At 55.9% G+C, this 27,030-nt stretch overlaps 1 protein-coding gene across 1 annotated transcript in view; it reads right to left on the bottom strand.

Annotated features, from left to right (window-relative positions):
- IGSF9B (immunoglobulin superfamily member 9B) overlaps positions 1–27,030 on the bottom strand; it is a 47,681-nt gene that overhangs the window by 9,019 nt on the left and 11,632 nt on the right. The window contains exons 4-18 of the mRNA XM_062198479.1: positions 20,770–20,921; positions 20,410–20,527; positions 19,249–19,390; positions 18,866–19,011; positions 15,881–16,023; positions 15,246–15,386; positions 15,045–15,161; positions 14,732–14,882; positions 12,966–13,077; positions 10,435–10,610; positions 7,734–7,960; positions 6,961–7,045; positions 4,426–4,587; positions 4,090–4,135; positions 1,190–2,842 (exon numbers count right to left, since the gene is read on the bottom strand). Coding sequence (XP_062054463.1) covers positions 1,190–2,842; positions 4,090–4,135; positions 4,426–4,587; positions 6,961–7,045; positions 7,734–7,960; positions 10,435–10,610; positions 12,966–13,077; positions 14,732–14,882; positions 15,045–15,161; positions 15,246–15,386; positions 15,881–16,023; positions 18,866–19,011; positions 19,249–19,390; positions 20,410–20,527; positions 20,770–20,921 — 3,571 coding nt within the window. The remainder of the gene's footprint in view (positions 1–1,189; positions 2,843–4,089; positions 4,136–4,425; positions 4,588–6,960; positions 7,046–7,733; positions 7,961–10,434; positions 10,611–12,965; positions 13,078–14,731; positions 14,883–15,044; positions 15,162–15,245; positions 15,387–15,880; positions 16,024–18,865; positions 19,012–19,248; positions 19,391–20,409; positions 20,528–20,769; positions 20,922–27,030) is intronic.

A 27,030-nucleotide genomic window follows, 5' to 3' on the forward strand; every position in this document is an offset into this window, starting at 1 on the left:
CCCCACCTACCCACCACCCCCTTCTCCCACCAGGAGCAGCCCACACTGGGGCTGAGGGTGGGAGGTGATACCAGAGAGGGTGGCAAGGGAATGGGGCAGGGGCAGGGCGTGGGCCCCCTCCTCCTCCTCAACCACTCCCTTCCTTCTGCCACCGGGCCAGCCTCCTCTGGCACACTGGTCCCCTCCACAGACGGCTACATCAAGAGAGATCAAAGGACGGAGCCAGAGAGAGAGAGAGAGGAGCAGAGAGAGGGGGAGAGAGGGAGAGTGGGGGAGGAGGGGAGAGGGTTGAGATGGCCAAGGGTTTACCACAGAGTCCTGGCAGGCCCTTCTGAGCAAGGCCAGTCTAGCCACAGACTATGGAGAAGAAAGGCAAGCAGGGAGGAAGTTGGACTTCGAAAGGGGGAGGGGTGAGGGTGGGGGTGAGGCAGGAAGAGGCACAGACAGGTGTCCAGGCTGACTCTGGTACCTGGAATACCAGCTGCTACAGTTTTAGAGTGCCCTCTCTGGTGGGCTGATGGTGGGAGCACGTCTGTCTGTCTGTCTCTCTGCAGCTTCCTGCAGGCACACAGGTGGGGAGGGGGTGTGCAATGTTGGCCCCTGGCACTCAAGGCCTGAGATTTCTCTCCCGGCCTCCAGGACGCACCCTTCCTAGACAGGCCGTGGATAGGGACTGAAGTCCGGGCACGCACCAGGGCTGCCAAGAAGCAGGGATCTGGGGACAGGAAGCCCTGGCCTGGTAATCAAGGGAAGTCAAGCCTCCAAGTCCTGCTTAGCAAGGAGAAGGGGCCAGCAAAGAAAAGGAGACTGGACACGAGGTCTGTGGGCCACCTCCAGGCACTCCAGCACCCAAGGCCAGGGTCATAGGGACATGGAGAGCCCTCAACTCCAGAAGGGTCTGGGTGCCCACTGAAGAGGCCCCTGTAAAATGCCAGGCACCCTCTCCTGCCCAGGTGTGTCCAGTATTCTGTGGGCCTCCTGGGAGCTCTGGGCTGGGCTCCTGGCCCCCACCCCAGTGACCAGACGCCCACGGCCAGAAACCCCAGAACTCGGAACTCCTCTCCAGAAGGGATGCTGCGGCTGTCCAAACAAGCCCTGTCGTCGGCTGATGGAGGGGGTGGAGGGGGCGAGGAATGGGGGGGAGGAAGTTGACCGTGAGGCTGGGCGAGAGAAAGCAGTTCCCACTCACCCTGAAGTAGGTAACGTTGTTGGGGGCTCTGGCCGGAGCAGCTCCTCCCCCATCCTCCGAGGGGAAGCCGTCTGTCCAAACACGTCCAAGTTGTCCCCAGGCGCTGCAGGGGCTGGGCCCGGCGGCGGGGAGGGGTAGCCGGTGGCCAGGGTGGTGAAGCCCATGGCAGGCCGGTAGCTGGGGCTCCCGCTGCGGCTGCTCTGGGACGGGGAGCCCGTGGACGGCGTGGACTTCCGAGAGAAGCTGACCGCGGCCGGCGGCTGCAGGGTGATCTCCGACATCTCGGCCTGCTGCAGGAGGCCTGGTCGAGGCCTGGCGCGGGCGGCGAGCTCAGGGGAGCCGGTGCGGGAGCTGAGGGGGCTTTGGGTCAGAGGTGAGAGCCGGGAGGGCTGTAGCACCACTTGATGTAAACTGGGCTCGGCGCGCCGGGCCTGCCGGGGGCTGGGCCGAGGCCGGGGCTGGGGCTCATACCACCGAGTGTCCAGGCCAAATGTGCTGGGGCCGCCATGCCCCCCCGGCTCGGCCGGCTCGGGGTAAGGCAACACGGGTATGCCCATACCTTGGCTGGTATGTCTTAGCTGCCCTTGGCTCGCCAGAGGCGGCATGGGTCTGTCCTGCCACTTGGCGGCCGGGGGCACGGGGCCGGGGCCCCTGCCGGGCGACTTGCCCGCCCAGCCCTTTGGCGCCTCCAGAGAGAGGATGCCCGGGTAGGCCGCGGGCACCTGCAGAGAGCTGGGGGGCAGTCCCCGGGGCAGGCAGGCCTTGGGCTGCAGACTCTCGGACACTTCGCAGGGGTGCAGCTGGTGGGGGAACATCATGGCTGGAGTTTCCAGCCCCCCAAAGGGGAATTCTGGCCGGCCCCAGGGCTCAGGGGAGCGCCCCCCTGTGGGTGTCTGAGTCAAGGGCAGTGTGCTGTTGGACGCGTTCTCTCCGTTTTCCTCTGGGATGGTGGGGTGGCCAAAGGGCCCCTCGGTGTGCAGGGGCGGGGACGACATGACCGAGCTCAGGGGGCTGCCCACTTCCGGCATGTAGAAGGGCGGAGGCTCCACCTCCCCAGGGCTGCTGCTGCTGAGGTACCCATAATACTGGCCGTGGTGGAAAGGCCGGGGGGCGGGGGGCCTGGCTTGGCCTGTGGCCTGGAGCCGACCTTCCAGACCGCCGGGGTCCTCCAGCCCACGGGGCTGGAACCGAGGGCTGTATGCTGGTGGAGGCAGGTACGACTCCTGGCTGGACGACAGAGGGGTCAGCTGGGGCTTCAGGGCCGCCACAGACGTGGGCACCAGCGGGTCGTCATTCTCCTCATCCGACTGGCGGAACTCGGGGTACATGTCAGTCTCCTCCGCAAAGGGAAAGCCCTCGATGCGCCGGCTCTTCAGCGAGGGCTCCATCTCTGAGGGGTCCATCACAAAGCGGCCGTCCGGCCCTCTGCTGATCAGCTCGATGGGGGTGGTGGCTTCGGCCTCGGCCTCGGCCTTGGCCACGCTGTACTTCTTGCTGCTGATGGCCCTCTTGGTCTTCTTGTACAAGGACAGCTCCTTCTCCCGGGCGGGACTCAGCATCCTCTTGGCCGCGGGCTGGCCCTGGTCGTCAGAGGACTCCGAGGGAGCGCGCAGGGTCCGGATGCTCTCTGGGCTCACCTTGCCAGAGGACAAGCTGCAGGAGGGGAAGGAGGAGTGGGGCCGGGGTCACTCACCGGCCACCACTTCCTTCCGTTCTCCTAACGAACAGGAAGTGACACCTGGGAAGGCGAGCGGCGCATCCCGGGGAGCATGTAGTTGGCCACCTCTGGACTGTCGAGACAAGTACTGTCCATTTTCTGAGCCAGCACCCTCATTTCTACTTTTATTCTGGCCTGCTCTATATCTGACACACCGGCCCAGCACACCTCCAGGTTTGTTTCCAGGCTGCTCAACAAACAGAAGCTCATTTTAATACGGATTTAAACAAGACATATTAAGAAGGCAGACCTGCAAGGCCAGCACTGTGGCGCAGCGGGTTAAAGCCCCAGCCTGTAGTGCTGGCATCCCGTATGGGCACCAGTTCGAGTCCCAGCTGCTCCACTTTCGACCCGCTCTCTGCTATGGCCTGGGAAAGCAGTGGAAGATGGCCCAAGTCCTTGGGCCCCTGCAGCTGTGTGGGAGACATAGAAGAAGCTCCTGGCTCCTGGCTTCGGATCAGCTCAGCTCTGCCTGTTGCATTCCTTTGGGGAGTGAATCAGTGGAATGAAGACCTTTCTCTCACGCACGCACGCGCGCTTTCTCACTCTCGCTCTACCTCTCTGTAACTCTGTCTTTCAAATAAATAAAAAAATAAATAAATAAGAGAAGACAGATCTGCTGTGATGAACAGAAGCCTTCTTGGGAAACAAACGGTTAACCGACTAGTGCGGATTATCTACACCAACACCGCTCTGTCTTTGTGGACAAATTAAAATGAACACGAGGATCAACAAACAGAAAACTGCTTAGAAAACACTTAAATAGGGGGCCGGCATTGTGGCACATCCAGTTAAGCCACTGCTTGCAATGCCAGCACCCACATATCAGAAAGCCAATTCAGCTGCTCCTTGGCTCCATTCCAGCTCTGTTGCTAATGTGCCTGGGAAAGCAATGGATGATGGCCCAAGTACTTGGGTTCCTGCCACCCACGTGGGAGTCTCAGATGAAGTTCCAGACTCCTAGATTCAACCTGGCCCAGCCCTGGCTGTTGCAGCCATTTGGAGAGTGAAGTAGCAAGCTTTTGCTCCCGCTCTTGCTCGCTCTCTCTCCCTCTCTCCCTTTTAAATAAATAAATAAGCTTAAAAAGCCAGAAACTCTTGAAATAGGCTGAGCAAGGCCGACGGTCTCCCCTCATCCGGCCTCTGCCTTCTACCTGGATTCCACCGACAGCACAATACTCACGGAGACTCCAGACTCTTCCTGCAGTGAGTAATGGAGAGAGGAGGGTCTGGAAAAAGGAGAGGAGAAAGAACCCACTGAGGCTGAGCCCACACTGCCGGCCTCCCCACCCGGCTGCCAAGAAGACCTGGCGCAGGGTGGTAGCTCTGGGTCCAGCTCTGGGTCAGCTCTGCCTCCCCTGATGGAGCCCAGCCCCATCAAACGCCCCACACCACACCTCTTTCAAATCAAGCCCCACTGGCAGCTCTATCCACATGAGCCCGAGACCCTTTCTGAAAAGGGCCCCACTCGTCTGAGGGGCAGAGTTTGAAAGCAGGCAAGAAGGGGGCTGGCACCCACCTTTTTTGCGCTTGAGCTTCCGCTTGCGCTGCTTGTTGACAAAGCAAGCAGCCAGGGTGCTGAACAGGATGGCAGCTGCCAGGAAGCAGATGGTAGCCACGATTCCAGCCAACACAGGCCGGGCCAGCCCATCCTCCGTCAAGTCCGGCTGAGGGAAGATATCTAGGGGAGGGCCGGGGACAGGCATGAGTCTCTTCCCCATCCCCACACCTCCACCTGCTCCTGACGCCCAGTCCCCAGAGCTGAGGCTCTGTGCTCAACTCTGACACCTGAAGGGGTTGTGCGGTGGTGAGAAAGGGAGAGCAGGGCACGGTGGCAGACATCAAGTGGTCCCTACGTGCCCAAAGCCCACCCTCCAGGGGCGTGAGTCAGTGCCAGTCTAACTTTGTGTGGCACTCACTCAGGCCTCGCCCCCTGAGCCCCAGGAGGCAGACTCAGCGCACACTGACTGCAGCCATTTTCTAAAGGACGGCTCTGTGCTCGGCAGGCTGTGCTGCTGACAGGTGCCCAAACAAAACCCCAGCCATTCTGACATCCAGTCCTGGGTCTTCTGCCTTCCACCATGCCATCTGCCTTCCACCAAGCCCTCCTTACAAAATGAGAGCCGAGATGGGAAGGCACTTTGGATTCAGACCCAACCATCTCTGAACTCACTCAGGACAGGCTGTCTTGGCATGGGAGGATGCTGGAGCTGGCAGGGACAGCAGAGGTGGCTCCAAGTCCCTCGCTTTGCAGATAAAGAAGCAGGCCTCACATCACACCCAAACTCACAGAGCTGGCTGGCGGCAGAGCCGGGGGCAGACCCCGGTCCTCTGTGACAAGCGTGTAGGACAGTGACATGGGTAAGTGTTACTCCATGTTCACCAGAGGGAAAGTCGATACGCTGTGCTCTATTTGGCCAGAATTCACTGCCGTGTCGATAACAGTAAAGGGTAAACACAATCCAAACTGTGCCGACAGGCTGAGTGGAATATGAACGCTGCAGCCTCAGAAACGGAGACTCAGCACGGGGCAGGCTGGCTGCTGCCACCTCATCCGCCCGCGTGGAGTCATCTCAGGTGGCACGTTTCCTTCCGGGAGCCAGGCACCAAGCTGCGGAGTCCAGAATGGTTCACAGCGATGACCCCACAAAATGCTCAAGGCTTCTCCCCAGCCTTGCAGCAAACATCTGCCCTGCTCCTCTACTTCCCTGAGGCTGCTTCCTGGAGAGAAGCCAGGTCGAAGTGACCTGGGACCTCTTGCCTACAGGAGGTGACTGTTTTACAGAAAAGCCTGAGACATGGCACAGAACTCACACTCCACACCCCCTCCCTCCCTCACGCCCCCCCCCCCAAGTTCTGCCACTCCTCCCAACCCCACAACTCCAGCACTTCTGGACTCCTATGGGTCCTTCTGCCTGAGCCTCCTGGCAAAAATCCTTGCCCCCTGGTCCCAGGAAAGGTGCCTAAGGAAAGGGCACCATCGTGTGCTTACGAAGCAAGAGCCTCCTTCCCCACCAGACGTGACTTCCCCCAGGGAGGGACCCTGCTATGTTTTGGTAATTATAACTGCAGAGAAGATGTGTAGAAATGGGACCAGGGCCAAGAGTAAGAAAGATAAATGGAGAAAATGCTAGGGAGTTGGCTTTATTTAGCCTGAAAACATCTTGGGAGAGGAAGGAAGGGAGGGAACCCACACCAAACAGCAACGTTCCAAATAAGACCCACGTAATTACAAAGAAGCCTATAATAGGCATTCAATAAACACTTGTTGACCTGTTGTCTCTGTGCTCCTCCATAGCTGAACACATCAGTAGATGGACAGAAAACATATAGCAAGCAGCACTGGGATCAAGTACCTTTTGATTACCAGAATGGGGAGATTGGCTGAATTTCCTTCTACAGCTGTCTAATAGGAATGTTGGAAAACCAGCCCTGTAGCTGGGCAGGAAACCACGTGTCACGGAAGCACAGGACCAATGGACTTAGCCAAAGCTGAATGAACGAGACACTACCTTAGCTTCCAATCCAACCTCTCCTGCCACACAAGGGCGGTTTGAAGGATTTGTGGGGGGATGAAACTAAAAAATTAGTGCAGGGGCGGGCACTCAGCCAAGCAATTAACATCCTGGTTACACGCCGGCATCCCCTATCAGAGTTCCTGAGTCCGACCTCCAGGTCCGATTCCTGACTGCAGCTCCCTACTAATGCAGACCCTGGGGAGCAATGGGCAATGGTTCAGGAGTTCAGTTCCTGGCACCTGAGGGAGACCTCTGTGTGCTCCTGACCTCCAGCCTCACCTTCTCCCAGCCATTATGGACATCTGGGGAGTGAACCAGCAAATGCAAGTACTATATCTATCAATCTCTCTTTTCCTGTCTCTCTCTCTCTCTCTCTCTGCCTCTCAAATATTTTTTAATTTGTATAAAACAAGATAATGCAACTTTCCCATAAACTTTTTGAAGCCTCCTTGTATTAGCTGTTTCACAAAGGTATTCCCATGTGGCTCTGGGGCTCACATACCCACACTTGTAAGAGAACCCTCAGCCCCAGGTACCTGTGCTGGAGACGCCGGCAATGTTGCTGGGCTCGCTGATCACATCCTGCATGACAGCCAGAACCCGGAACTCATACCATGTGTCCTGCAGCCCCAAGGACAACACCCAGTCAACTGAGGAACAACCCAAGACAGCCAGAGCCCCCTACACACTGGTCCTACCCATGGAACGGGGTGCCAGGAGCATGGAAGCCCTAGTTCGTGTTTAATGGTGACTGGCTGGTAGCATGGGCCAATGGCTGTGGCATAAATACCCTCCCCATGGCTGATTTCAAGTAGGAACATAAGGGCACAGAAACCACTGGAAGACACAGGCAGCCTGGACTCTGGAGAGCCACTGTGCACTGGCTCCAGCGCGCCACTAAGTGAGAAGCGAGGCAGAGAAGGCGGAGAGGGATCATCAGTGTCTGTGAAATGAGCTACTTCCCCTCCCTGGCTGCAGAGATCCCGACATTTGAACACTGAGATCCCAACATGAACGTTAAGGCGTTTTCCTCTGTGCCCCACTGGGCAGACTCGGAAGACAATCCTTCCAGACCTCCTCTGCCCAAGCCGTGTGAACCCTGGCGTGGAGCTGACGTCAGTGTTCCCATGAGCATGGGGGCCTCTCGTCTTCCTCACGTTCTGGATCTGTGGAGTCTCAGTGATTGAGACCTAAGGGGTCTGGGGAATTGGGAGATGGAGGAGGGAGGCCTGGTACATGGCCTGGTCTCATCCGCCCGAGGCACTTCCAGGACGTGGGAAGAAGAGGCAAGGAAAAGTAGCGCCCTCACCTGGGACAGATCCTTGGCAAAGAACTCTCCGTCGGTGCCTGGGATGGCGTCATCAAGCATCTCCCAGCGCTCCCCGACACGGAACTCCATGATGTAGCGGTCGATGGGGAAGCTGTGGTTGGCAGGCGGGAGCCAGGACAGGAGCACGCCCTGCTGGGTCCGGTTGGCTGTGAGGCACCTCGGTGGGGTAACCAGCACCAGGGGTTCTGGAGTTGTAATAGGGAATGCTGTGGCACAGGACAGGGAGAGAAGACAGTAATCAGGAAAGTCTAGGTTGCAGGAGCTGCCCTGCCCACATGGGAACCAGAAGCCCGCCCAAAGGAGCCCTCCTGATCCAAAGGGGCTTCATCAGAGAACGGCCATGAGGGGGTCACACACAGATGGGATGTCAGATGTGCTCAGGACCACCAGTGTTTGGAATACGAGGGAGCTTTAGAGAGTGTGAGGGGGCCGGCATTGTGGCGTAGCGGGTTAAGCTGCTGCCTGCAGTGCTGGCATCCCATATGGGCACCAGTTCAAGTCCCAGCTGCTCCACTTCCAATCCAGCTCTCTGCTATGGCCTGGGAAAGCAGTGGAAGATGGCCCAAGTCCTTGGGCCCCTGCACCCACGTGGGAGATCTGGAAAAAGCTCCTGGCTCCTGGCTTCGGATCAGCATAGCTCCGGCCATTTCAGCCAATTGGGGAGTGAACCAGCAGATGGAAGACCTCTCTCTCTCTCTCTGTCTCTCTCTCTCTCTCTCTTTGCCTCTCCTTCTCTTTCTGTGTAACTCTGACTTCCAAATAAATAAATAAATCATTAAAGAAAAAAGAGTATGAGGAAAATAGAATTGAAAGATAAGTTTGGGGGAGGCATGTTTAGCCTGGCAGTTAAGATTACCAAGCCTGGGGACAGCGCTGTGGCACAGCAGGTTAACGTCCTGACTTGAAGTGCCAGCATCCCATATGGGCACCGGTTCAAGACCTGGCTGCTCCACTTCCAATCCAGTTCTCTGGTATGGCCTCGGAAAGCAGTAGAGGATGGCCCAAATCCTTGGGACCCTGCACCCATGTGGGAGACCTGGAAGAAGCTCCTGGCTTCTGGCTTCAGATCGGCACAGCTCCAGCCACTGCAGTCAACTGGGGAGTGAAACATCAGATGGAAGACCTCTCTCTGTCTCTGCCTCTACTCTCTCTGTGTAACTCTGACTTTCAAAAAATAAATAAATCTTTAAAAAAAAAAAAAAGATTACCAAGCCCAACATCAGAGTACCCAGGTTCAACTCCAAGCTCCCGCTCCTAATTCCAGCTTCCTGCTAATGTGCACCTTGGGAAGATGACTCAGTAGTTGGGCCCCTAGCACCCACACAGGAGACTAAGGTGAGTTCCCAGCTCCTGACTTCAGCCTCCTGGCCACTGAGGGTATTTGTGGAGTGAACTAGCAGGTGGACGCTCCCTCTCTGTTCTCTTTCCCTGTCTCTCTGCCTCTCAGTTAAATAAATTTTAAAAATCACCCAAGAAAACAATTAAAGATAAATTTATTTTGGTGCAAAAATATTTTTAAATCAATGCATCATTTTTTTTTTATTTGACAGAGATATAGATAGTGAGAGAGAGAGACAGAGATTAAGGTCTTCCTTCCATTGGTTCACCCCCCCCCAAATGGCCGCTACAGCCAGCACTATGCACCAATCCGAAGCCAGGAGCCAGGTGCTTCCTCCTGGTCTCCCATGCAGGTGCAGGGGCCCAAGCACTTGGGCCATCCTCCATTGCCTTCCCGGGCCACAGCAGAGAGCTGGACTGGAAGAGGAGCAACCAGGACTAGAACCCGGCACCCATATGGGATGCCAGCACTGCAGGCAGAGGATTAACCAAGTGAGCCACAGTGCCAGCCCCAATGCATCATTTTTTTCACAATATACATTTTCCACAAACTTTTGGAAGAACCCCTCTTACATATGGATCTCAAAATTTTCTTCACCAGAATAAACCTACCTTTTAATTCCATTTTTCCACAAACGTTCTGAGGTATCCTCATATTTGCATAGTGTTTGCTGGTTAAGCATCCCTGATATGAAAATCCAAAATTTGTAATGCTCCAAAAATCTAAAGCACTTTGAGCATCATGTCAGCTGTCACATTTCAGATTTTCAAATTAGGGATGTTCAACCTGTTCCTCAAAAGGAGGGAAAAGTGGGAACCACAGAAAAGAAAGAATTAAATGTCAAGGAACCATTCTCTCTTCCAAGGAACTAGGAATACCTTCTCACAACACACACTGTTCCATCTTTCAATTCCCTTCTTGGCCAGAGGCCCAGGGGTGGCGCTCTGGAGCTGGGGGCGGGCATGCTCCAGTGGCCGCCCACCAGGGTAGCCGAAAAGGAAGGATTCTGGGAAGGGCAGAGTCATGGTCCCCACTCCCCCGGGCAAAGCCTGTTCTGCCTCCCACCTTCTCTCTGAAGCCACAAACAAAAGTCTAAGCCTCTTGCTTCCATCAGAGGAAGCAACAGGAGTCTGGCCACAAGTGCTCCGTTGTGGGAGACCAGGCAAACCCCATAGAAGGACATGGGAGATCACACAGCACGATTCTACAGAGCTCTTGGCAAGGCGCCGGGCACACAGTAAACCATATCTGAGAGCTACCCGGGCCACCACCCTCACCACCTGCACCTACCTCAGCTCCGCCAGGAAAGGAGCCCAGAGCATCCCGGCCCTGGAGCCTTACCTAAAGTGTTCACAGTGACCACCTCACTGAAGGCGCTGGTCCCCAGCTTGTTCTGGGCCAGGACACTGAACTGGTATGCTGTCTCGGGCTCCAGGCTGTCCACCAGTAACCAGTTGGGGCCCGGGGGCACTGGCAAGGACAGCCAGTCGTGGGGCCCAAACTGTGCCCGCTTCATCCTGGCCAAAAGAGAAAGAGAGGACAGGGGACAAGGGGTGGGGTGGGTCACACTGGAGAGACAAGAGTGCATGCAGGGTCCCCAAGGAGAAGGCAGTCCTAGGTTTGAGGGCAGCAAGAGGGTATGGCCGAGTTGGAGTAGCCTGCCCAGGTTTGGCTGGGCCAGTCCTCCCAGCACCAGGCCACCCACCACCACCGGGAGGTCCTCTACAGAAAGGGATCCTGAGGTGCACATCCATGCTTAACACACTGGACAGAACACCGGCTGTGTCGCGAGGAAATCCCTCCCTGGGTATCACCTCCCAATGGGCTTTCTTGGGAAAGGATGAACACTGGAATGTGAGGGTGAGCGACTCGGCGACTGCATGTCTGGAGAAGGAACCCTGGTGACTTCAGCTGCCCACCCCGCCCCGAGGTGGCCAACAGCAGAAGCCACAGGAACCCCGGGGGGCTCACTCAGTCCAGTCAGACTTGGGTCATCTGAGGACGTCCAGGGCCTATGACCAAAACGAGCAGGGGTTTCCCCACCGTGGGGCCAGGATCCCTAAGGCCTTAAGGGTTAGAAATGACAGTCAAGGGGAAGGTCACGCCATGGGGAGCAGCACCAAGAGCGAGGGTAAGGGTTTCCCCTTGTCCTAAAGGCACCCCTCCCCCCCACAACGACTCCCAGTAGACCTAGAAGCTGGCCAGCTGTAGGTGCAGTACTGCCACATCACCACAGGGAGGCGACGTGGCCCTGCAGGACTGGCCCTCTCCTTGCAGCCCAGAGCGGCACCAGTACCCGCGGGGCTCCCTCTAGGTTTAAAGGCTCTGCTGTGTATGCCCAGGAGGGTGAGCTGAGGCAGCGCAAAAGCGTAGCAAAAGGAAGCCAGTGCCAAATGCCCGAGTCAGGAGGCGGAGAGTGAGCGGCAGTGAGAGGGAAAGGAGGGACGGAGACCTCCTCCACAACCTCGGCACCCGCCCTCGCCTGCCCTTCCGCGCCCAGAGCAAGTGAGCAAAGTGGGTGCAGTGAGGCACATGCGCAGCACAAGCAGCAAGGAAACCCAGTCCACGCCCAGAGCCCGCCACTGTGTGCCGGACCATCCGCTCTGCAGAGGAGGCACCGCCGTGCCCAGCACCCCTTCCCTGGCCAGGAGCCTCTGCGGCAGCCGCTGGCCGGGGTTGTTGGAGCACCCCACCCCCTCCCCACCCCGCCCCGCCTCAGGAGGGACAGAGAGAAGGGATGGGAAGGTGGTCTGTTTGCAACTCACACCCCTGGGTGCAGGTCGCCTACCCAGAAGCCAGAACTCCCGGGCCACTCAGCCTGGAAACAGGAGAGGAATTGGGGCAGGGTCTCCTCGCAGCTCCCCTTGCATGAAGGGGTCTCCCTGAGTCCCTCTGAGTTCCCCTCTGGAGTCTGATCCTTCCTAGTCCCCAGCTCAGGCCGGGGCAGGCCCCCGGGCAGTGGGTCTGAAGGATGGAGTAAGGAGATCGCCCTCCCTCTTCAGGGTCCATCAGGCACTGCTTTCACCACCCTGGCTGAGTATTTGGGCCCTAAGCTTGGGAAGAGGCCTCATGTCACCATATCTGGCTAGATGATTAACAGGGAGACACACAGGATCCCAGAGAGACAATGCAGATGCTGGAACAAGGCCAGGAAGGGGAGCACCCACTTCACCACTCTGATTTCTGGGACCACCAACAAGGGACAGAAGAAAATTAGAGCTCGGCAGGGGAGCTTGGCCCAGTGGTCAAGGTGCCCGCATCTCATATGGGAGTTCCTGAGTTTAATACCCGGCTCCAGCTCCTGACTAGCTCCCTGCACATCCTGGGAAGCAGTGGTCAAGGCTCAAGTCATTGGATCCCTGCCAGCCACAAGGGAGACCCGGACCAAGTTCCCAGTCCCCAGCTTCAGCTGGGTCCAGCCCCAGCCCTTGTCACCAGCATTTGGAGAATAAACCAGCAGATAGGAACTCTCTCTATGTGTCTCTCTCAATCAAATTAATTTAAAAAATAAACAATCAGACTGTGCTACGTCTCAGGCTGGGCTGTTTCACAAAGCCCCGGAAGACTGGAGTCTCTTTCAGACCCCAGAGGGACCTGGAAGAAGCAGGAAGCAGGACACAAAGCAGGGGGCAGGAGCTGAAGCTGAGGAAGGAGCAGCAGAGGACCCTGGGCGGTCCAGGCAAGACCCAAACAGGCGTCACCAACCTGCAGGCTGGGGCCCAGGCACCATCAGACCTGCCTCGCGGCCTGCAGGCCTGGCAGGTGCAGAGCCAGTCTCCTCGCGCCCAGCCCTCCCCCCGGGGACGGTCTAGGTGGGGCAGGAGGAGAAGCAGAGAGCGAAGCATGCGGGGCTGACTCACAGAGGTCCGTACCAGACTGAGAATGCCTGCTCGCTTCCCCCATCATAGCCCGGCTCCCAGGACACGTTGGCAGTTGTCATGGAGACCTGGACCCGGACGCTGCCTGGGGCGTGGGGGCTGGTGCCTGGAGACCAAGGGAGACCCCATCATCTTGCTGTGGGGAACCCAAGAGAGGGCGAAGCACAGAGCAGCACGAGGGAGCACCTCCAGGGAGGGAGGAGGAACAGTGGCGCTCTGAGGCCGTATAGGTGGGTCAGGCTGCAGAGGGAAGCCTCTCTGGCCAGCAGGAGATCACAGAGCTTCACGAATATGGGCCGATGGGAAGGCAGGACCCTCCTCACCCCAGGTCAGACCCCAGTGGCCCCTCTGGCCAGCCCACGGGCCCTCAGCCCTCAGGTCCCAAGCAAAGCCAGAGTCCCCACTCCCGTGAAGTCCTCTGGCCTTGCAAGGCAGCCTCCTTCCAGCAAATATGGTGTGAGAGGCAGCACCACACAGCAGGTAAGGGCTACCACTGTGGGGTCGGTGCTGTGGCATAGCGGGTTAAGCCGCCTGGATGCCGGCATCCCACATGGGCACCAGTTCAAGTCCCAGCTGCTGCACTTCCATCAAGCTCCCTGCTAAAGTGCCTGGGAAAGCAGTAGAAGATGGCCCAAGTGCTTGGGCCCCTGCACCCATGTCAGAGAACTGGCTCCTGGCTTCAGCCTGACCCAGCTCCAACTATTGCAGCCATTTGGGGAGTGAACCAGCAGATGGAAGATCCCTCTCTCTCTCTCTGTCTCTCCTTCTCTCTCTCTCTGTAACTCTGCCTTTCAAATGAATAAATAAATATTTTGAAGAAGAAAGGAGGAGGAGGAGAGCTACCACTGGAAGAGGAAGTGAAGACGCCAGCACCCCACATCGGTGCCTGGGTTCGAGTCCCAGCTCCACTCCCGATTCCAGCCTCCTGCTAACGCACACCCTGGGAGGCAGCAGGCGATGGCTCAGGGAGTTGAGTTCTTGCCACTCATGTAGGAGACCTGGATGGAGACGCCAGCTCCTGGCTTCAGCCTGGCCCAGCCCTGGCTGTTGTGGGCATTTGGGGAGTGAACCAGCAGATAGAAGCAGATTGAGGCACAATCTCTCTCTCTGTCTCTCTCTCTGTCTCTCTCTCTCTCTCTCCCTCTCTCTCTCTCTCTTTCTCTGCCTTTCAAATAAAGAAAATCACTACATAAAACAATTAAGGGGGGGAAAAAAACAAGGAACTCCCATGTGGGCCTGAGTCCTGCTCCCAAAGCATCCGAGTGATGTGACACTGGACAAGGTGTGAAGTCCCCAACAGCCTCAGTCCCCACAGCATGGCCTGGAGAAACTACAGCCCCGGGCAGCTGGGCTGGGAATGATGAGGTGGACGCACAGAGGCTAAAGCTGGCGGCAAATGCCCAGAGGAACTGTGCTTCAGCACCCAGAAGGCTAGGCCGCAATGGGACAGGCTGGGGTCCTGGGGCCATCGGGAATGGAAGCACCAGTCGCCTCCTCCTGCCCTGGTCTCCTCGGCCAGGCCCAGCCCTCAGCCCTCAGCTCGGTGCCCTGTCCAATGTGATGCCACAAGGGTCAACCCTCCCTCCTTCCAGCTCCTCCTGGCTTCCCCACCAGACCCAGCCGACCACACGGCGGCCTCTTTTCTGCATCAGGTGGGTGCTGGGCCCATGTGCCCGTCCCCTTTCAGAGTCCAGAGGTGGACTCGGGGCTCACGAACCGGACCGACTCAGGAAAGCCCCTCCCCTGCCCCGGCCACTTACCGATGACGGTGAGGTGGGTGCTGGCAGTGATGCTTGTGACCACGTTGGTGGCCACACACTCCCACTCCCCGTGGTCCTCCTTACTGAGGGCGCGGAACTGGAGACTCCCACTGGGCAGGGCGTTGTGCTTGCTTCTGCTGGGCTTCCCTACCTTGGCCAAACAAGGGGGAGGGAGGAGGGCAGGGCAGGGACGCAGGTGAGGAGAGGGGCCCCGCCCACACCCTCCGCCACCCCTCCGCAGGGCACCCGCTGCTCTGGTGAGTTGCGTCCCCGCTGCCTCCCCTGCGGCCCAGGAGCTCCAGAGCCCAGGTACCTTTCTCCACGTGATGACAGGGAAGGGGTCCCCTGCAGCCGCACAGGGGATGAGCAGCTCTCGGCCAGCCTCCTGCCTGTACTCCCAGCCTGGTAGCACCGTGAAATACGGGGGATCCTGGGGAGAGCACGGGCACGCACGTCAGGTCAGGCGTGTGGGACTCCACACCCGCAGAGGCTGCCCGCAGCCCCGGGGCCTCACCTTCAGGACAAGCCTCGCAGGGGCAGACTGGCCCATGGTCCCCAAGGTGTTGTAAGGCACACAGGTGTAAGTGCCAAGAGCCTCCTCTGTGGCCTCCTCGATTCGAATGGAGCCGTCCTCCATCAAGGTCCAGCCCAGGTTCTGCCCAACACAGAGAACAGAGCAGGCGGCCATGGTCAGGGAGCAGACCCTCAGCCAGCTTCCCTCCAGCCTGGACCTGAGCAGCCTGGGGTCGGGGCGGGAGGTGGAAGATCCTCTAGGTCCCCCTGGGAGAATCGAAAATTGCCAACTACGGACCACAGGTTTGCTTTGGGGAAGTAGGAGCAGAACCAGAATGAGGAGAGTGAGGATGGGTGGCACAGCACTCAAGATGCCACCTAAGACACTTGCATCCCATATCAGAGCGTCTAGCTCAAGTCCTGGCTCCACGTCGGACTCCTGCTTCCTGTAAGTGCCCACCCCTGGGAGGCACCAGTGACGGCTCAGGTAGTTGGGTCCCTACCATCCTGTGGCAGACCTGGACTGAGTTCCTAGCTGGGGAGTCTCTCTGCCTCTCCAATAAGATAAATGAAAAACAAAGCAAGAATCAGGAGGGTGCCTGCTGTGCTGAACCCCGACATCCGTCCCGCCGGCACCTTCTCGACCTGCAGCGGGCGGCCATCCTTGTTCCACTTCACCACAGTGGCCGGCGGCTCTGCGTCCACAGGGCAGCGGATATAGCCGTGGATTCCCACGGGCACGTAGATGACAGGGGGCATGTTCAGGACACGGGCTGGGTCTGCAGGCAACAGTGTGGATGGGAGAGAAGCAAGACATGGAGAGGCCCCATGAGAAATCCAGGCAGGAGGTGAGCAGTGCCCAAGCCTAGGTGTCTGACCACAAGGAATGGGCTTCACTGGGCACCCACTGCACGTCGGTCAGTGCTCGGCTACTTGAGGACCCACGGCCAACACAGATGGCATAACCACTGAGCTCCAGAGACCACCAGCCAGACGGCCGCCTCCTGCCTGCCCACCCCACTGTTTTAAGAGTGCTGGTTCTAAATGCTTGCAGACATTCAAGCACATGTTTTAGTCAGCCTGCGCCTTAAATGCTTCAAATTTACATCAAAAAAAAATCATGCAAAAGTGGAACTACAAGTCTATTATGGTGAAAAAAAAATTTTGTGGAAATCCCTGCATAGCATTTTCATAATATGCATTTTCCACGAACTTTCCCAAGACCCCTCATATGCATGGACTTTACCTGTCAGGCAAGGGCTCAATACCCACCTCCTACAACCCCTAGACGCTAAACCTCAAAGCCAACACTTGTGCACACCCTTCCCCACCCACTGCTTCTCCCAGCATCTCCAGGGCAGCAGGCAGCCCACCACGCGAGAAATGCCACTGCCACACACAAGGCCATCACTGGGGCACAACCACAAGGGCTGTGCTTTTTCCTCCCTTTCCTGCTGATGGTCCGGCCTCCCTGGGTCTCAGCTTTCCTATCCGACTCTGCAGTTGAAACACAGAATCAGCCCTGGCCACAGAACAGACCAAAGGTCCCGGGAGAGCAGCAAGAGGCCCCGCACACCCCGTGTTGCAGGCTGAGTCACCTCGTCTCCATTCTCCCCGATTTCCCCCGAGGGCCACGGAGAAGGCTCCAGAAAGAGGGAGGCGGTGGCGATGAATGAGCCGCTATCTTTCAAGCTCTCTGAGCTCTTCTGCGAGCAGCATTACATAAATACCAGGCCGAGTTATATATTTAGACAGAGCTTCCTACTTTTGTAGGATAGAGTTCTTTTTTTTTCCTCCGAGGTTTTCAAAGGGTTTATGAATGGGAAATACTCTGAACATTGCTTTTTAGCGGAAATAAAGATCTTCGTCTCACCCACCTGTACATCTCAGCACCCCTGGATTCTGTCTGAAGGCAGGAAGGCAGGGAGTGGGTGGTGGCGCCAGTGCCGGGGACCGGTGGGGAAAACAGAACCTGTCTCCCAACGGAAAGGTGGCCTGCAGCTTCCAGGACGTGGGGCCTGCATCCCGGCCAGGTTCATCGTTCTACTGAAGACAACTGACCACAGTGGCTCCCCACCATATGCCACCACCACCTTCTCTTGCCCAGGTGGCAGAGTCGGCCACCCAATCCAGCCTGAAAATATCAGCAGTGACTCGGAACAGTCTCCTGAATTGTATTTTCCTATTGCAGGTCTGGGGTTAGACCAACGTGCTGAGCCTCACAGCTCTTAAAAGCTTGGAACTGGGGGCCAGTGCTGTGCCATAGTGGGTAAAGCCGCCGCCTGCAGTGCTGGCATCCCATATGGACACCGGTTCGAGTCCCGGCTGCCCCACTTCCGGTGCAGCTGCCTGCTATGGCCAGGGAAAGCAGTGGAAGATGGCCCAATTCCTTGGGCCCCTGTACCTGTGTGGTGTGGGAGACCTGGAAGAAGCTCCTGGCTCCTGGCTTCAGATCTGTGCAGCTCCAGCTGTTGCAGCCAACTGGGGAGTGAGCCACCAGATGGAAGACCTCTCTCTCTCTTTCTCTCTCTCTCTTTCTCTCTCTCTCTGCCTTTCCTTCTCTGTGTAACTCTAACTTTCAAATAAATAAATGAACCTTTAAAAAAAAAAAAAAAGCTTGGAATTTACAAAAGACGCACTACAAGGAGCCGTGACACAGGTGCCCCACCCACAAAGTCACTGCATTAAAACCACAGCAGAGTAGGAGACAAGGCCCAGCAGGTCCGGCTCGGCCGTCCACACCAGCTCTGTGCAGCAGGTGGACGGGCTCTGCCTCTCAGTGCCACCCACCGCTCTTCTACTTAGCCTAAACGAAGATGCTGACTCCCGGCTGTGTCTCCAAGCTGCCATACTTCTCACCCCTGTCCCTCTGTGTCCTTGGCAGTGAGCAGTTCTCCCACACCCACCGGCAAATGATGGAGCGTCTGTCACCTACAGCGACAGCATGGGCTTTTGTTGCCTGAGTGACAGGGCTATCCACAAATCAAAAGGAAGATATTCAATCCTCATTACTCACCCTTCTCTCTCTCACTCTCACAATGCTCAGCTGCTGTGGGTGGGAAAGCAACTGACTGTGCTCAAGTATTACAGATTAGCAACCTCAATCATTCTGCTCGCACAAAAGCCATCCGCTGAACGGGGCGAGCTGCTGCTCCTTCACCGGGATCTCTGGCTGCACCAGAGCCAAGCAGGGCAAGGAGGAAGCTGAGGGTGTCTTCGGCCCCCTGCCCCACTCACTGTCTATGGCATGGAGGCAGTGAGCATGCTGGTCAGGACACCAAACCCTTACACCTGTCCCAAGCTACACGCTCTCAGACACCTGAGAGAAAAGCAGCAAACAACAGCTTGTTCAAGGTATGGAGGTGTTGCCAACATTCAACCCAAGGACAATGTTCAAAGGCTCTGTTCAGTCAACCCAGGTACAACCCGGTGATCTGGCTAACACACACAGTGGCCCTGGTGGCTCCTGGCAGGTGTCGGTAACTGACCAGTCTGGGACATTCCACCCTCCACGATCGTTCCCCGGATCTCTGCTGCCCTCCAGCCTCTGGGCTGGCTAAGGAGGCTGAGCCGCCTGGCATCCCTGCCCCGCCCCCAGTGCTCTCCCTCAGCCCCACTCACACTGCACAGTCAGGTACGCCGAGGCCGAGGGGGAGCGCCCCAGGCTGTTGCTAGGGACGCAGGTATACTTCCCAGCATCCTCTGGCTTCACCCGGAAGATGATCAGGGTCCCATCGATCAGGATGCGCACCCTCAGCTTCAGGTCGCTGCAAAGCCAGCAAGGGGATGAGGAGGGAGGGCACTGGCAGGTGCAGGAGACATCTAGGCAAGAGCCACCATCACCGCCCCCAGAGGCAGCATCCCCAGGGACCCTTCTCAAGGGACACACAAACCCAACCTCCCCCTCTGCAAGCCCCTGGAGCTGGTGGGCAGCCGGCACAGTCCCTGCCCACCGGGGACCCAGGCGGGGACCCTGTGAGAGGATCCAGGCAAGGGCTGCTCACTTCTGGAAGTAGACATTCTCGTCCTGCCAGTACCAGGTGTAGGTGAGGTTCCCCGGGTACGCCTCTGCCCGGCAGGTGAGCAGAGCATCCTGGGAGATGTTGACGGTGATGTTCTCGGGAGGAGAAACAATGAAAGGGGGCCCTGGGGAGGACAGGGAGCCAACGTCACCTCACCTGATGAGGGAGGACAGAAGCACCAGTGCTCAGGGGCAGGCTGGGGGCAACACAACCCAGGCAGTGGCCACGAAGATGCTTATGCAACTGCTCTTGGGACGACTCAGGCACCTGCCACCCCTGCACCTGCCCCCACAGCTCCCAGACCAGCCATCTCCCCCCACATATGCACCCTTCCTCCCAGCCCACCCTTCTCTGACACAGCAGGAGAGAGAGAGGCTGCACTTTAAGTCAGGAGCAAAGAATAAGCTGATCTCTGCAGGAGTCCCAGCGTAGCGGTGCTGGCCAGCTCTGCGCAAGATGAGAGGGCAGCATGGTGGAATCCCCGCAGCCTCTGGTGCTGGCCTTGCCCTCCCCTGAGAAAGGGGCAGCTGCCACCCAGGCTGCGGAGGGACCTCCAGCTCAGCTGTCACTCAGAGGCAGGAGGACTGAGCGTTCCAGCAACAGCTCTGGTAGCTGGGCATGGCCACCACCAACTCCTCCCAACCTCATTCCTTCAGCAGGTAGTGAATGGAGAGGTGGGAGCCCCTCCACCTGCTGCCCTCCGACCTCCCAATCCTGGTCAGTGCCCAGCCCCTTCTGGGGGACTCTGGCGATGACTGGCCCCTCCCAGCACTGGCTAGACAGACCCCAGCTCTGCCAAATGTCCTCAGTGTTAAGGGCTTGGATGGAATTCCTCTTTATGCACTAATGCTGTCACAAATGGATAGATGGCCAGAAGGAAGTCTCCTCTCCTGGGGAGGTGGAGACAAGGCAGAAATGGGAGAACTGGAAACACATGCAGCCTGGTGCCTCCCTGCCACGCCGTGCAATGCCCCTGCTGGACAGCGAGGAGCATGGGTTGCAGGAGCACTGCCCAGCTCCTCATAGGCTGCCTGGCTCCCCAGCCACCTCCAGCTGGGCCAACTCCATCCTGGGAAAACACTCACCTCGCAGTCCCCGGGAGGCTCGGGAGGAGGATAAAGAGGCTGAAGAAAATCTTCTCACCTTGGACAAGCAGGTGGGTCGTGTGCACAGCCTCCCCCTGGATACTGTAGGCTCGACACGTGTAGGCGCCTCTGTCCTCCCGACTGACCGATGTCACCGTCAGGCTGCCGTCACTCACCTGGGGGCCGAGGCAGAGGGAGCTCAGCACCCCCCATGGGCCCCACCAGGGCTGCCTCAGGCAGAGAAGCTGGGCTCAGGACATATGTACCTGGGCAGATGGGAAGGCAGGTGCCTCCACACCCGTCTCCCTCTAAGCCCAGGGGAGGCTGTGTACACAGAGCCAGTGGCCGGCAGCCTTCGAGGGCAAGGAGGGTGAGCAAGGAAGAGCAGGTGTAACAGCCCCACTAGAGCCACACTCACCTGGTATTTCCCACTAGCACCGAGAAGTGTCCCCTCCTTGAGCCAGGTAACGATGGGCTTAGGGTTCCCAAAAGCTGTGCAGGTCATGGTGATACTGCCGCCCTCCTTGGCCTCGATGTACTGGGGGGGTGTTTCTGTAAAGGTGGGAGGGGCTGCAAAGGAGATGACAGAGGTGAAGAGGGCGGGGAATCAGTTCACTCAGCAGGTAGCCCTCCCTGTAGCTCTATGGGATGCAGGGAAGATGGAGACAGGCGAGATCTGACCACAAGTACTCCAGGGTGCAGGGGCAGGAGACCTGGCCTACTGTCGTCGCCTGCTATGCTTAGCTAAGGCCCAATAGGTTGATTCTACTACAGGGAAGTCCCTGTGGGTGACAGATGAGGCAGCTCTCGGGGCTCTGACACAGCACACATTTGCCACCTGCCCTTCAGACTCTTCTACACTGTGCTTCAGCTGTCCCCTGTCCACGACACACAGCGGCCCATTTCCTGTACCCCGCCTCTGCCAGGCCCCCACGTCCCCAGGACTCTCACTGTTGGGGCCCTGCCTCAGCCTACCTAGAACAGAGCCCAGGCCAAGCTTCCCAGAGTCTTGCTTTCCTGGTTCTGCAGGGAAAAGCATGCTGCTCCCTCCCAGCCTGGCTCCTGTGGATAAAGGTGGACCGGCCACGGCAGCAGCTACAGCCTTCTAAATTCTCCTTTGCCTATGCCAGGTTATCATCCCCTGCATTGGAGATTTGATAAAAACTCCATCGTGTTTGGCTGATCAGCTTTTTAAGAGACTCAGTCCCATTTGCCAGAGCTGTTTGTAGAAGCAATCAGGTCAATCTTAAACCCTTGGACTATCATTTCTGTGGTCTTCCAAAATGACAAGAAGGCTCAGCTGCTGCATGCCAGCCCTGAGACTCACCACACTAGACGGGCAAGCCACTCCGAGCTCATCTCAAGGCACCCAAAGCCCAGGAGCCAAGTTCAAGTGCTGGCTGCCACCTGCTATGTGACCTTAGGCAAGCTACTAAGCTTCTCTGGGCTTTACTTATGTGCTCTGCCCTCCAGAATTGATATGAGAAATAAAGAAGATAACGTGTGCGGAAAGGGTCATAAAAACCATTGGTCACTCTGCCATTCATACCATCATCACCACCTCCCAGGAAATGCACAGGCACAAATGAGAAGCTCTGGGAGGGGCCTGTCCTCTCCACTGGCCTCAGGGCTTTTGCAGGTGCTATTTTGTCTTGGGGTCCCTCCCCCCTGCCTGGAACTCTATACTCAGAGCTCAGTCCTTCAGTTTAGGTGAGTCTTTGCTAAATGCCCTCTCTGCCTTACCTGGTCCGCCCATCCAAGATGGCTCTCCCACCATTCTCTATTGCCTTGCATCACCTTATTTCCTCTAAAGCACTTTTCATTAACTAAAGTCTACACACACACACACACACACACACGGTCTTCAAAAAGTTCATGGAAATGCATAGTATAAAAAACTATGCATGGGATCAGCATTGTAGTGGGTTAAGCCTCCTTCTGTGATGCCTGCATCTCATATGAGTGCCGGTTCAGGTCCCAGCTGCTCCACTTTTCATCCATTTCCCTGCTAATGCACCTGGGAAAACAGCAGAAGATGGCTCAAGTGCTCGGGCTCCTAAGAAACCCAGAAGAAGCTCCTGGCTCCAGGCTTCAACGGCCTAGCCCTGGCCATTGCAGCCACTGGGGGAGTGAACCAGCGGATGAACAATCTCTCTCTCTCTCTCTCTCTCTCTGTCTCTCTCTCTTTCAAATATTTAAAAAGGAAAATTAAGAGGACCGGTGTTGTGGCACAGTGGGTTAGGCTGCTGTGAATCTGGCAGTCCACATGGGTGCCAGTTTGAGTCCCAGCTGCTCTACTTCTGATCCAGGTCCCTGCTAATATACCTGGGAGAGCAGAAGAAGGCCCAAGTACTTGGGCCACTTCAACCTGGTCCAGCCTAGCCGTTGCAGTCATTTGGGAAGTGAAACAGTAGATGGAAGATCTCTTGCTTTCTCTGTTTTTCCTCTCTAACTTTGCCTTTCAAGTGAATAAATAAATCTTTTAAAAAATTAATTAACCAGGAGCTGGTGCTGTGGCACCTGCAGTGCCAGCATCCCACAGGGGCACTGGTTCAAGTCCCGGTTGCTCCACTTCTGAGCCCACTCTCTGCTATGGCCTGGGAAAGCAACAGAAGACGGCCCAAGTCCCTGGGACTTGGGAGGTACAGAAGAAGCTCCTGGCTTTGGATCAGCTCAGCTTTGGCTGGTGCAACCATCTGGGAAGTGAACCAGGAGATGGAAGACCTCTCTCTCTCTCTCTCTCTCTCTCTCTCCCTCTCTCTCTTTCTCTGAGTCTACCTCTCTCTCTGTAACTCTGACTTTCAAATAAATAAAATAAACCTTTACAAACAAATTAACTAATTAAAAACTATGCCCGGTTATCAAAACTTTTCTGCACCAAAACAAACTTCTTTTAATTCCACTGCTCCATGAGCTTTCTGAAGTACCCTTGTATTTGTTTCTTATCCACCCCCTTTACTAGAATAATCCTGCCTTAAGAATAGACATCTTTTCTGCAATACCACCATACACCCAGCTTGGAGCATAGTTCCTAGAGGTGGCACAGTGCTCAACAAACATTTGTTGAATGAATGGATGAAATAAAACTATTAATGAATGAGGGATGCATGCACACACATCTGCAGACCCACACTAACATAAATAGAACTTCCTAAGGCAAGACCACTTCCATCTGTATCTCCCAAGCCTATAGCTCCATGTGGGCACACAGGGAAGATTCAGTGTGACTGCTGATTGAATTAAGAAGCACACTTCCTCTCACACACACAATAACACAACACACCTCAAGAAAATTGGCTCTGCTCCAGGACCTCAGAATACACCAAAACCTATATTTAAAAACCATCCCAGGCAGGCGCGGTGGCTCATTGGCTAATCCTCCGCCTGCGGCACCGGCACCCCAGGTTCTAGTCCCGGTTGGGGTGCCGGTTCTGTCCCGGTTGCCCCTCTTCCAGTCCAGCTCTCTGCTGTGGCCCAGGAAGGCAGTGGAGGATGGCCCAAGCCCTTGGGGCCCTGCACCTGCATGGGAGACCGGGAGGAAGCACCTGGCTCCTGGCTTCGGATCCGCGCAGTGCCTTTTGCAGATGAACCAACGGAAAAAGGAAGACCTTTCTCTCTGTCTCTCACTAACTCTGCCTGTCAAAAAAAAAAAAAAAAATCCCAAGCCTTTGTAACAGATCTTGAAATCCTGGTTTCAGGCCTCTCTCCCCTTCTGGGAGTAGCTCTCATCGGCACAGACACCCTCAGGCCCAGGATGCCCCTGGAAACAGAGGCAACACAGCCACAGCCTCCCTTACCTCGGATGTCAAGCTTAAAAGAAAAGATAATAAATTAAATTACGTCCTGAAGTGACAAATTAATTACTAATTACATAATTACTTTATTATTTAGGTGCTAATCAGGAAAGTACTTTGAACAATTTCGAGTTTTCAGGAAAATAATGGTTTGACTCTCGATTATTTACTGAATTAGGTGTTAGCTTGCCAGCTGCATTTGCAGGCTTAATTCTTTCTTCCAAGTGCCCTATAATTAATAGTGTAGGTTAGAAATAGGCTGGCCTCTCCTCCAACCAATTCACCGACCTACAGCAAGGCTTGGCTTGGGTTTTTATGGTATTTTCTATGTGATAAAGAAATAATTGGGTTTGTTTCCACCCAACTGGTCTTGAAAGAAAACCCAGAAGGAGAATGAGACAATTTGTAATTCTAATTTTCACTGGCCTTTCATTTTCCAAAGGTGATCCCTGTCAGGAAACGCCTGACATTAAACATTCTGCTTTGGAGGCAGTGGATCACTGGTGCTTGGAATCTTTCCCGAAATAATGGAAATATTTATGCCGCAAAGAACCTGGGAGCCCAAGAAGAAGGGCCAGGGGGACCAAGAGGAGAGGGCTCTCCCGCTCACCTGGGAAGTGTCTGTCTGTTCTACCCAGGTTGCAGGTGGGATTCTTGGTTACAGCAAAACAGGTTTGATCACAAGCCTGGGGCAGACGATGCATCATCCTTGGCCATTCGGCCCAACATCCCACCATGAACAACCGGCCTGCACTCCAAAAATGCATTGCTCTCCTGCTTCGGGGCTCCCAGGCATGCTAATCCCCTGCCTGGAGCACCCCTGCCCACTTTTCTCCTGCATCTGGCTAGCTGCCATCTCCAGCCAGGTCTCTGCACAGAGGCTCCTCCTCCCTGGTGCACCAAAAGCCGTACCGTAACTGTCTCAGGACTTGACTCTCTTTTGAAGTCTCTTTAAGAGTCAGGACTGAGTTGTGCCCTGAACCTGCACAGGACAAACATTCAAAAATATGTTTTGAATGGACAGTTGCTGGTGGGTTCACAAGGACACTGCAGTGACAAAAGTGCTATGTGTCTCCCAGCCCCACATCCTGCTTCTACATTTTTCTGTCTTCTTCTCTCTCGGGAAGGATGGCCAGCATCATATGTACATATAAATATCCATGTATAATTAATGTCCCAGACATTGTGCACACAGCATTTTATTTAAACCCCTACAACAACCTTGTAAATAGGCACTGGTCTTAGAACGGAGGCTCAGAGAGGTGACTTCACTCGCCCAGGATCACACAGTTCACATGCAGTGGGTTCATTAAATAGATTGCATTTTTAAAGGTCTTGAGCCATGCTTACCGCACTCCAGGAAATTTGGAATTCCCAAAGAATCTAAGGGAACACACAATTCCAACCTAAATTCTACTTTCCTATCACGTGAGCATCTACTGAATAGCTGATCTCTCGGGTTCCCGCAGTGGACAAAACAACCAGGAGATGCAAAAGGAAAGAGACGATGGCAAGTCCATCGAGGAAGGGAGGAGGGGAGAGGTGCGGCCACACCGGGCCCTTGGCTTGCAGCTCAATCAGGGATGCTTCCAGCAGATCTACCTTCCTAATTACGTTTTGCTTGAGCTAATATTAAGATGAGCTTTCCTTCCTGCACACACAGCAGCTGGCATCAAAAGGAGGTGATTCAAAAGCTGCTCGGTGGTGGGGACGACCCATCCAAAATTTACAATATGCCTCGGATCAGGTTCCTGGGCTGATCGACAGGGTCCAAGTGCATCTAACATGGAGAGAAGTGGCAGGCCACCTGGACCAGTGCAGGTCCAAGGCCATCAGCAGTAAGGAGCCTTTGTCCTAAAGGTCAGTGTTCATGCTAAAATGCTCCCTGGACTCTGAACAGGTGTGGAGGCCCAGAAGGAGTGCAGGTCTGACCCACCCCTACTACATAGGGCAGATGGAGCCAGCCTTTGAGAGAAGCTTCTAGTCCAGGAACAACATCCATTTCTCCTTTCCAAACACAGCATCCATCAGGCAGCAAAACCATGAGGACCTAAGTGGTACATGGCTCGCCCAGGCACACTGGCTGTCACAGCCTCAATAGTGAGCATCGTGTCTGCAACTCAGAAGATATTTTCATCATCCACACAATACAGAAGAATAAGGGCCTGGCCAAAAAAAAAAAAAAAAACAAACAACAACAACAACACTCACTCCCTTCCCACCATGAAGAGCACTTCTCCTGTCTTTGCTCCGAGCTTCCAGTTTTCTGGCTCTTCCAGAGGATGTCCCCTTAGGTAAGAACCCAGAGGAGAGGCTCATCCCTTGGGGAGACCCAAAGGGCCCAGCCCCTGGTGCTGTCACAGTTGGGGGACCAGGCCCTAAACACCTGGAGCTTAACTTCACCGGGGTTTCCTTTCCCTCACCCAGACACTCCACAAGCATCCATACACAGCAAAGTTCTACAACCTGTGCTATAAATAACTGATAGCCATAGAAACCATCCTTCTCTCCTGGGTCTTTACATTTTATTAGCCGGCAAATGCCATATGAGCAGGGATCGTGTCTGGGCATACCAGGAAACCCTTGCCACTTACTACTCAAGTACGTATAGCCAACGAGGAACCAAAATACCAACCCAGAAAGACTACAGTGGGACTCCAGGAAATCCACTGGAGAGCAGGCAGGCATGTCCTGGGCCAGCAGGGCCATTCCCAGGTTGGCAAATGATTCCTGCAGTGGCCCAATTCTGCCCCTGCAAAGCCGCAATCCTCCTGGCCTGAAGCAGTATCCCACCTTCCTGTAAGGAACTCGGACACCACCATGTAACAGGGAGCCCTTCTCTTATGCATGCCTCTGACCTCAGGGGCCCAGGAAGACAACTCAGA

The sequence above is a fragment of the Lepus europaeus genome, chromosome 7 (genome assembly GCF_033115175.1).
Source record: "Lepus europaeus isolate LE1 chromosome 7, mLepTim1.pri, whole genome shotgun sequence".
NCBI lineage: Eukaryota > Metazoa > Chordata > Mammalia > Lagomorpha > Leporidae > Lepus > Lepus europaeus.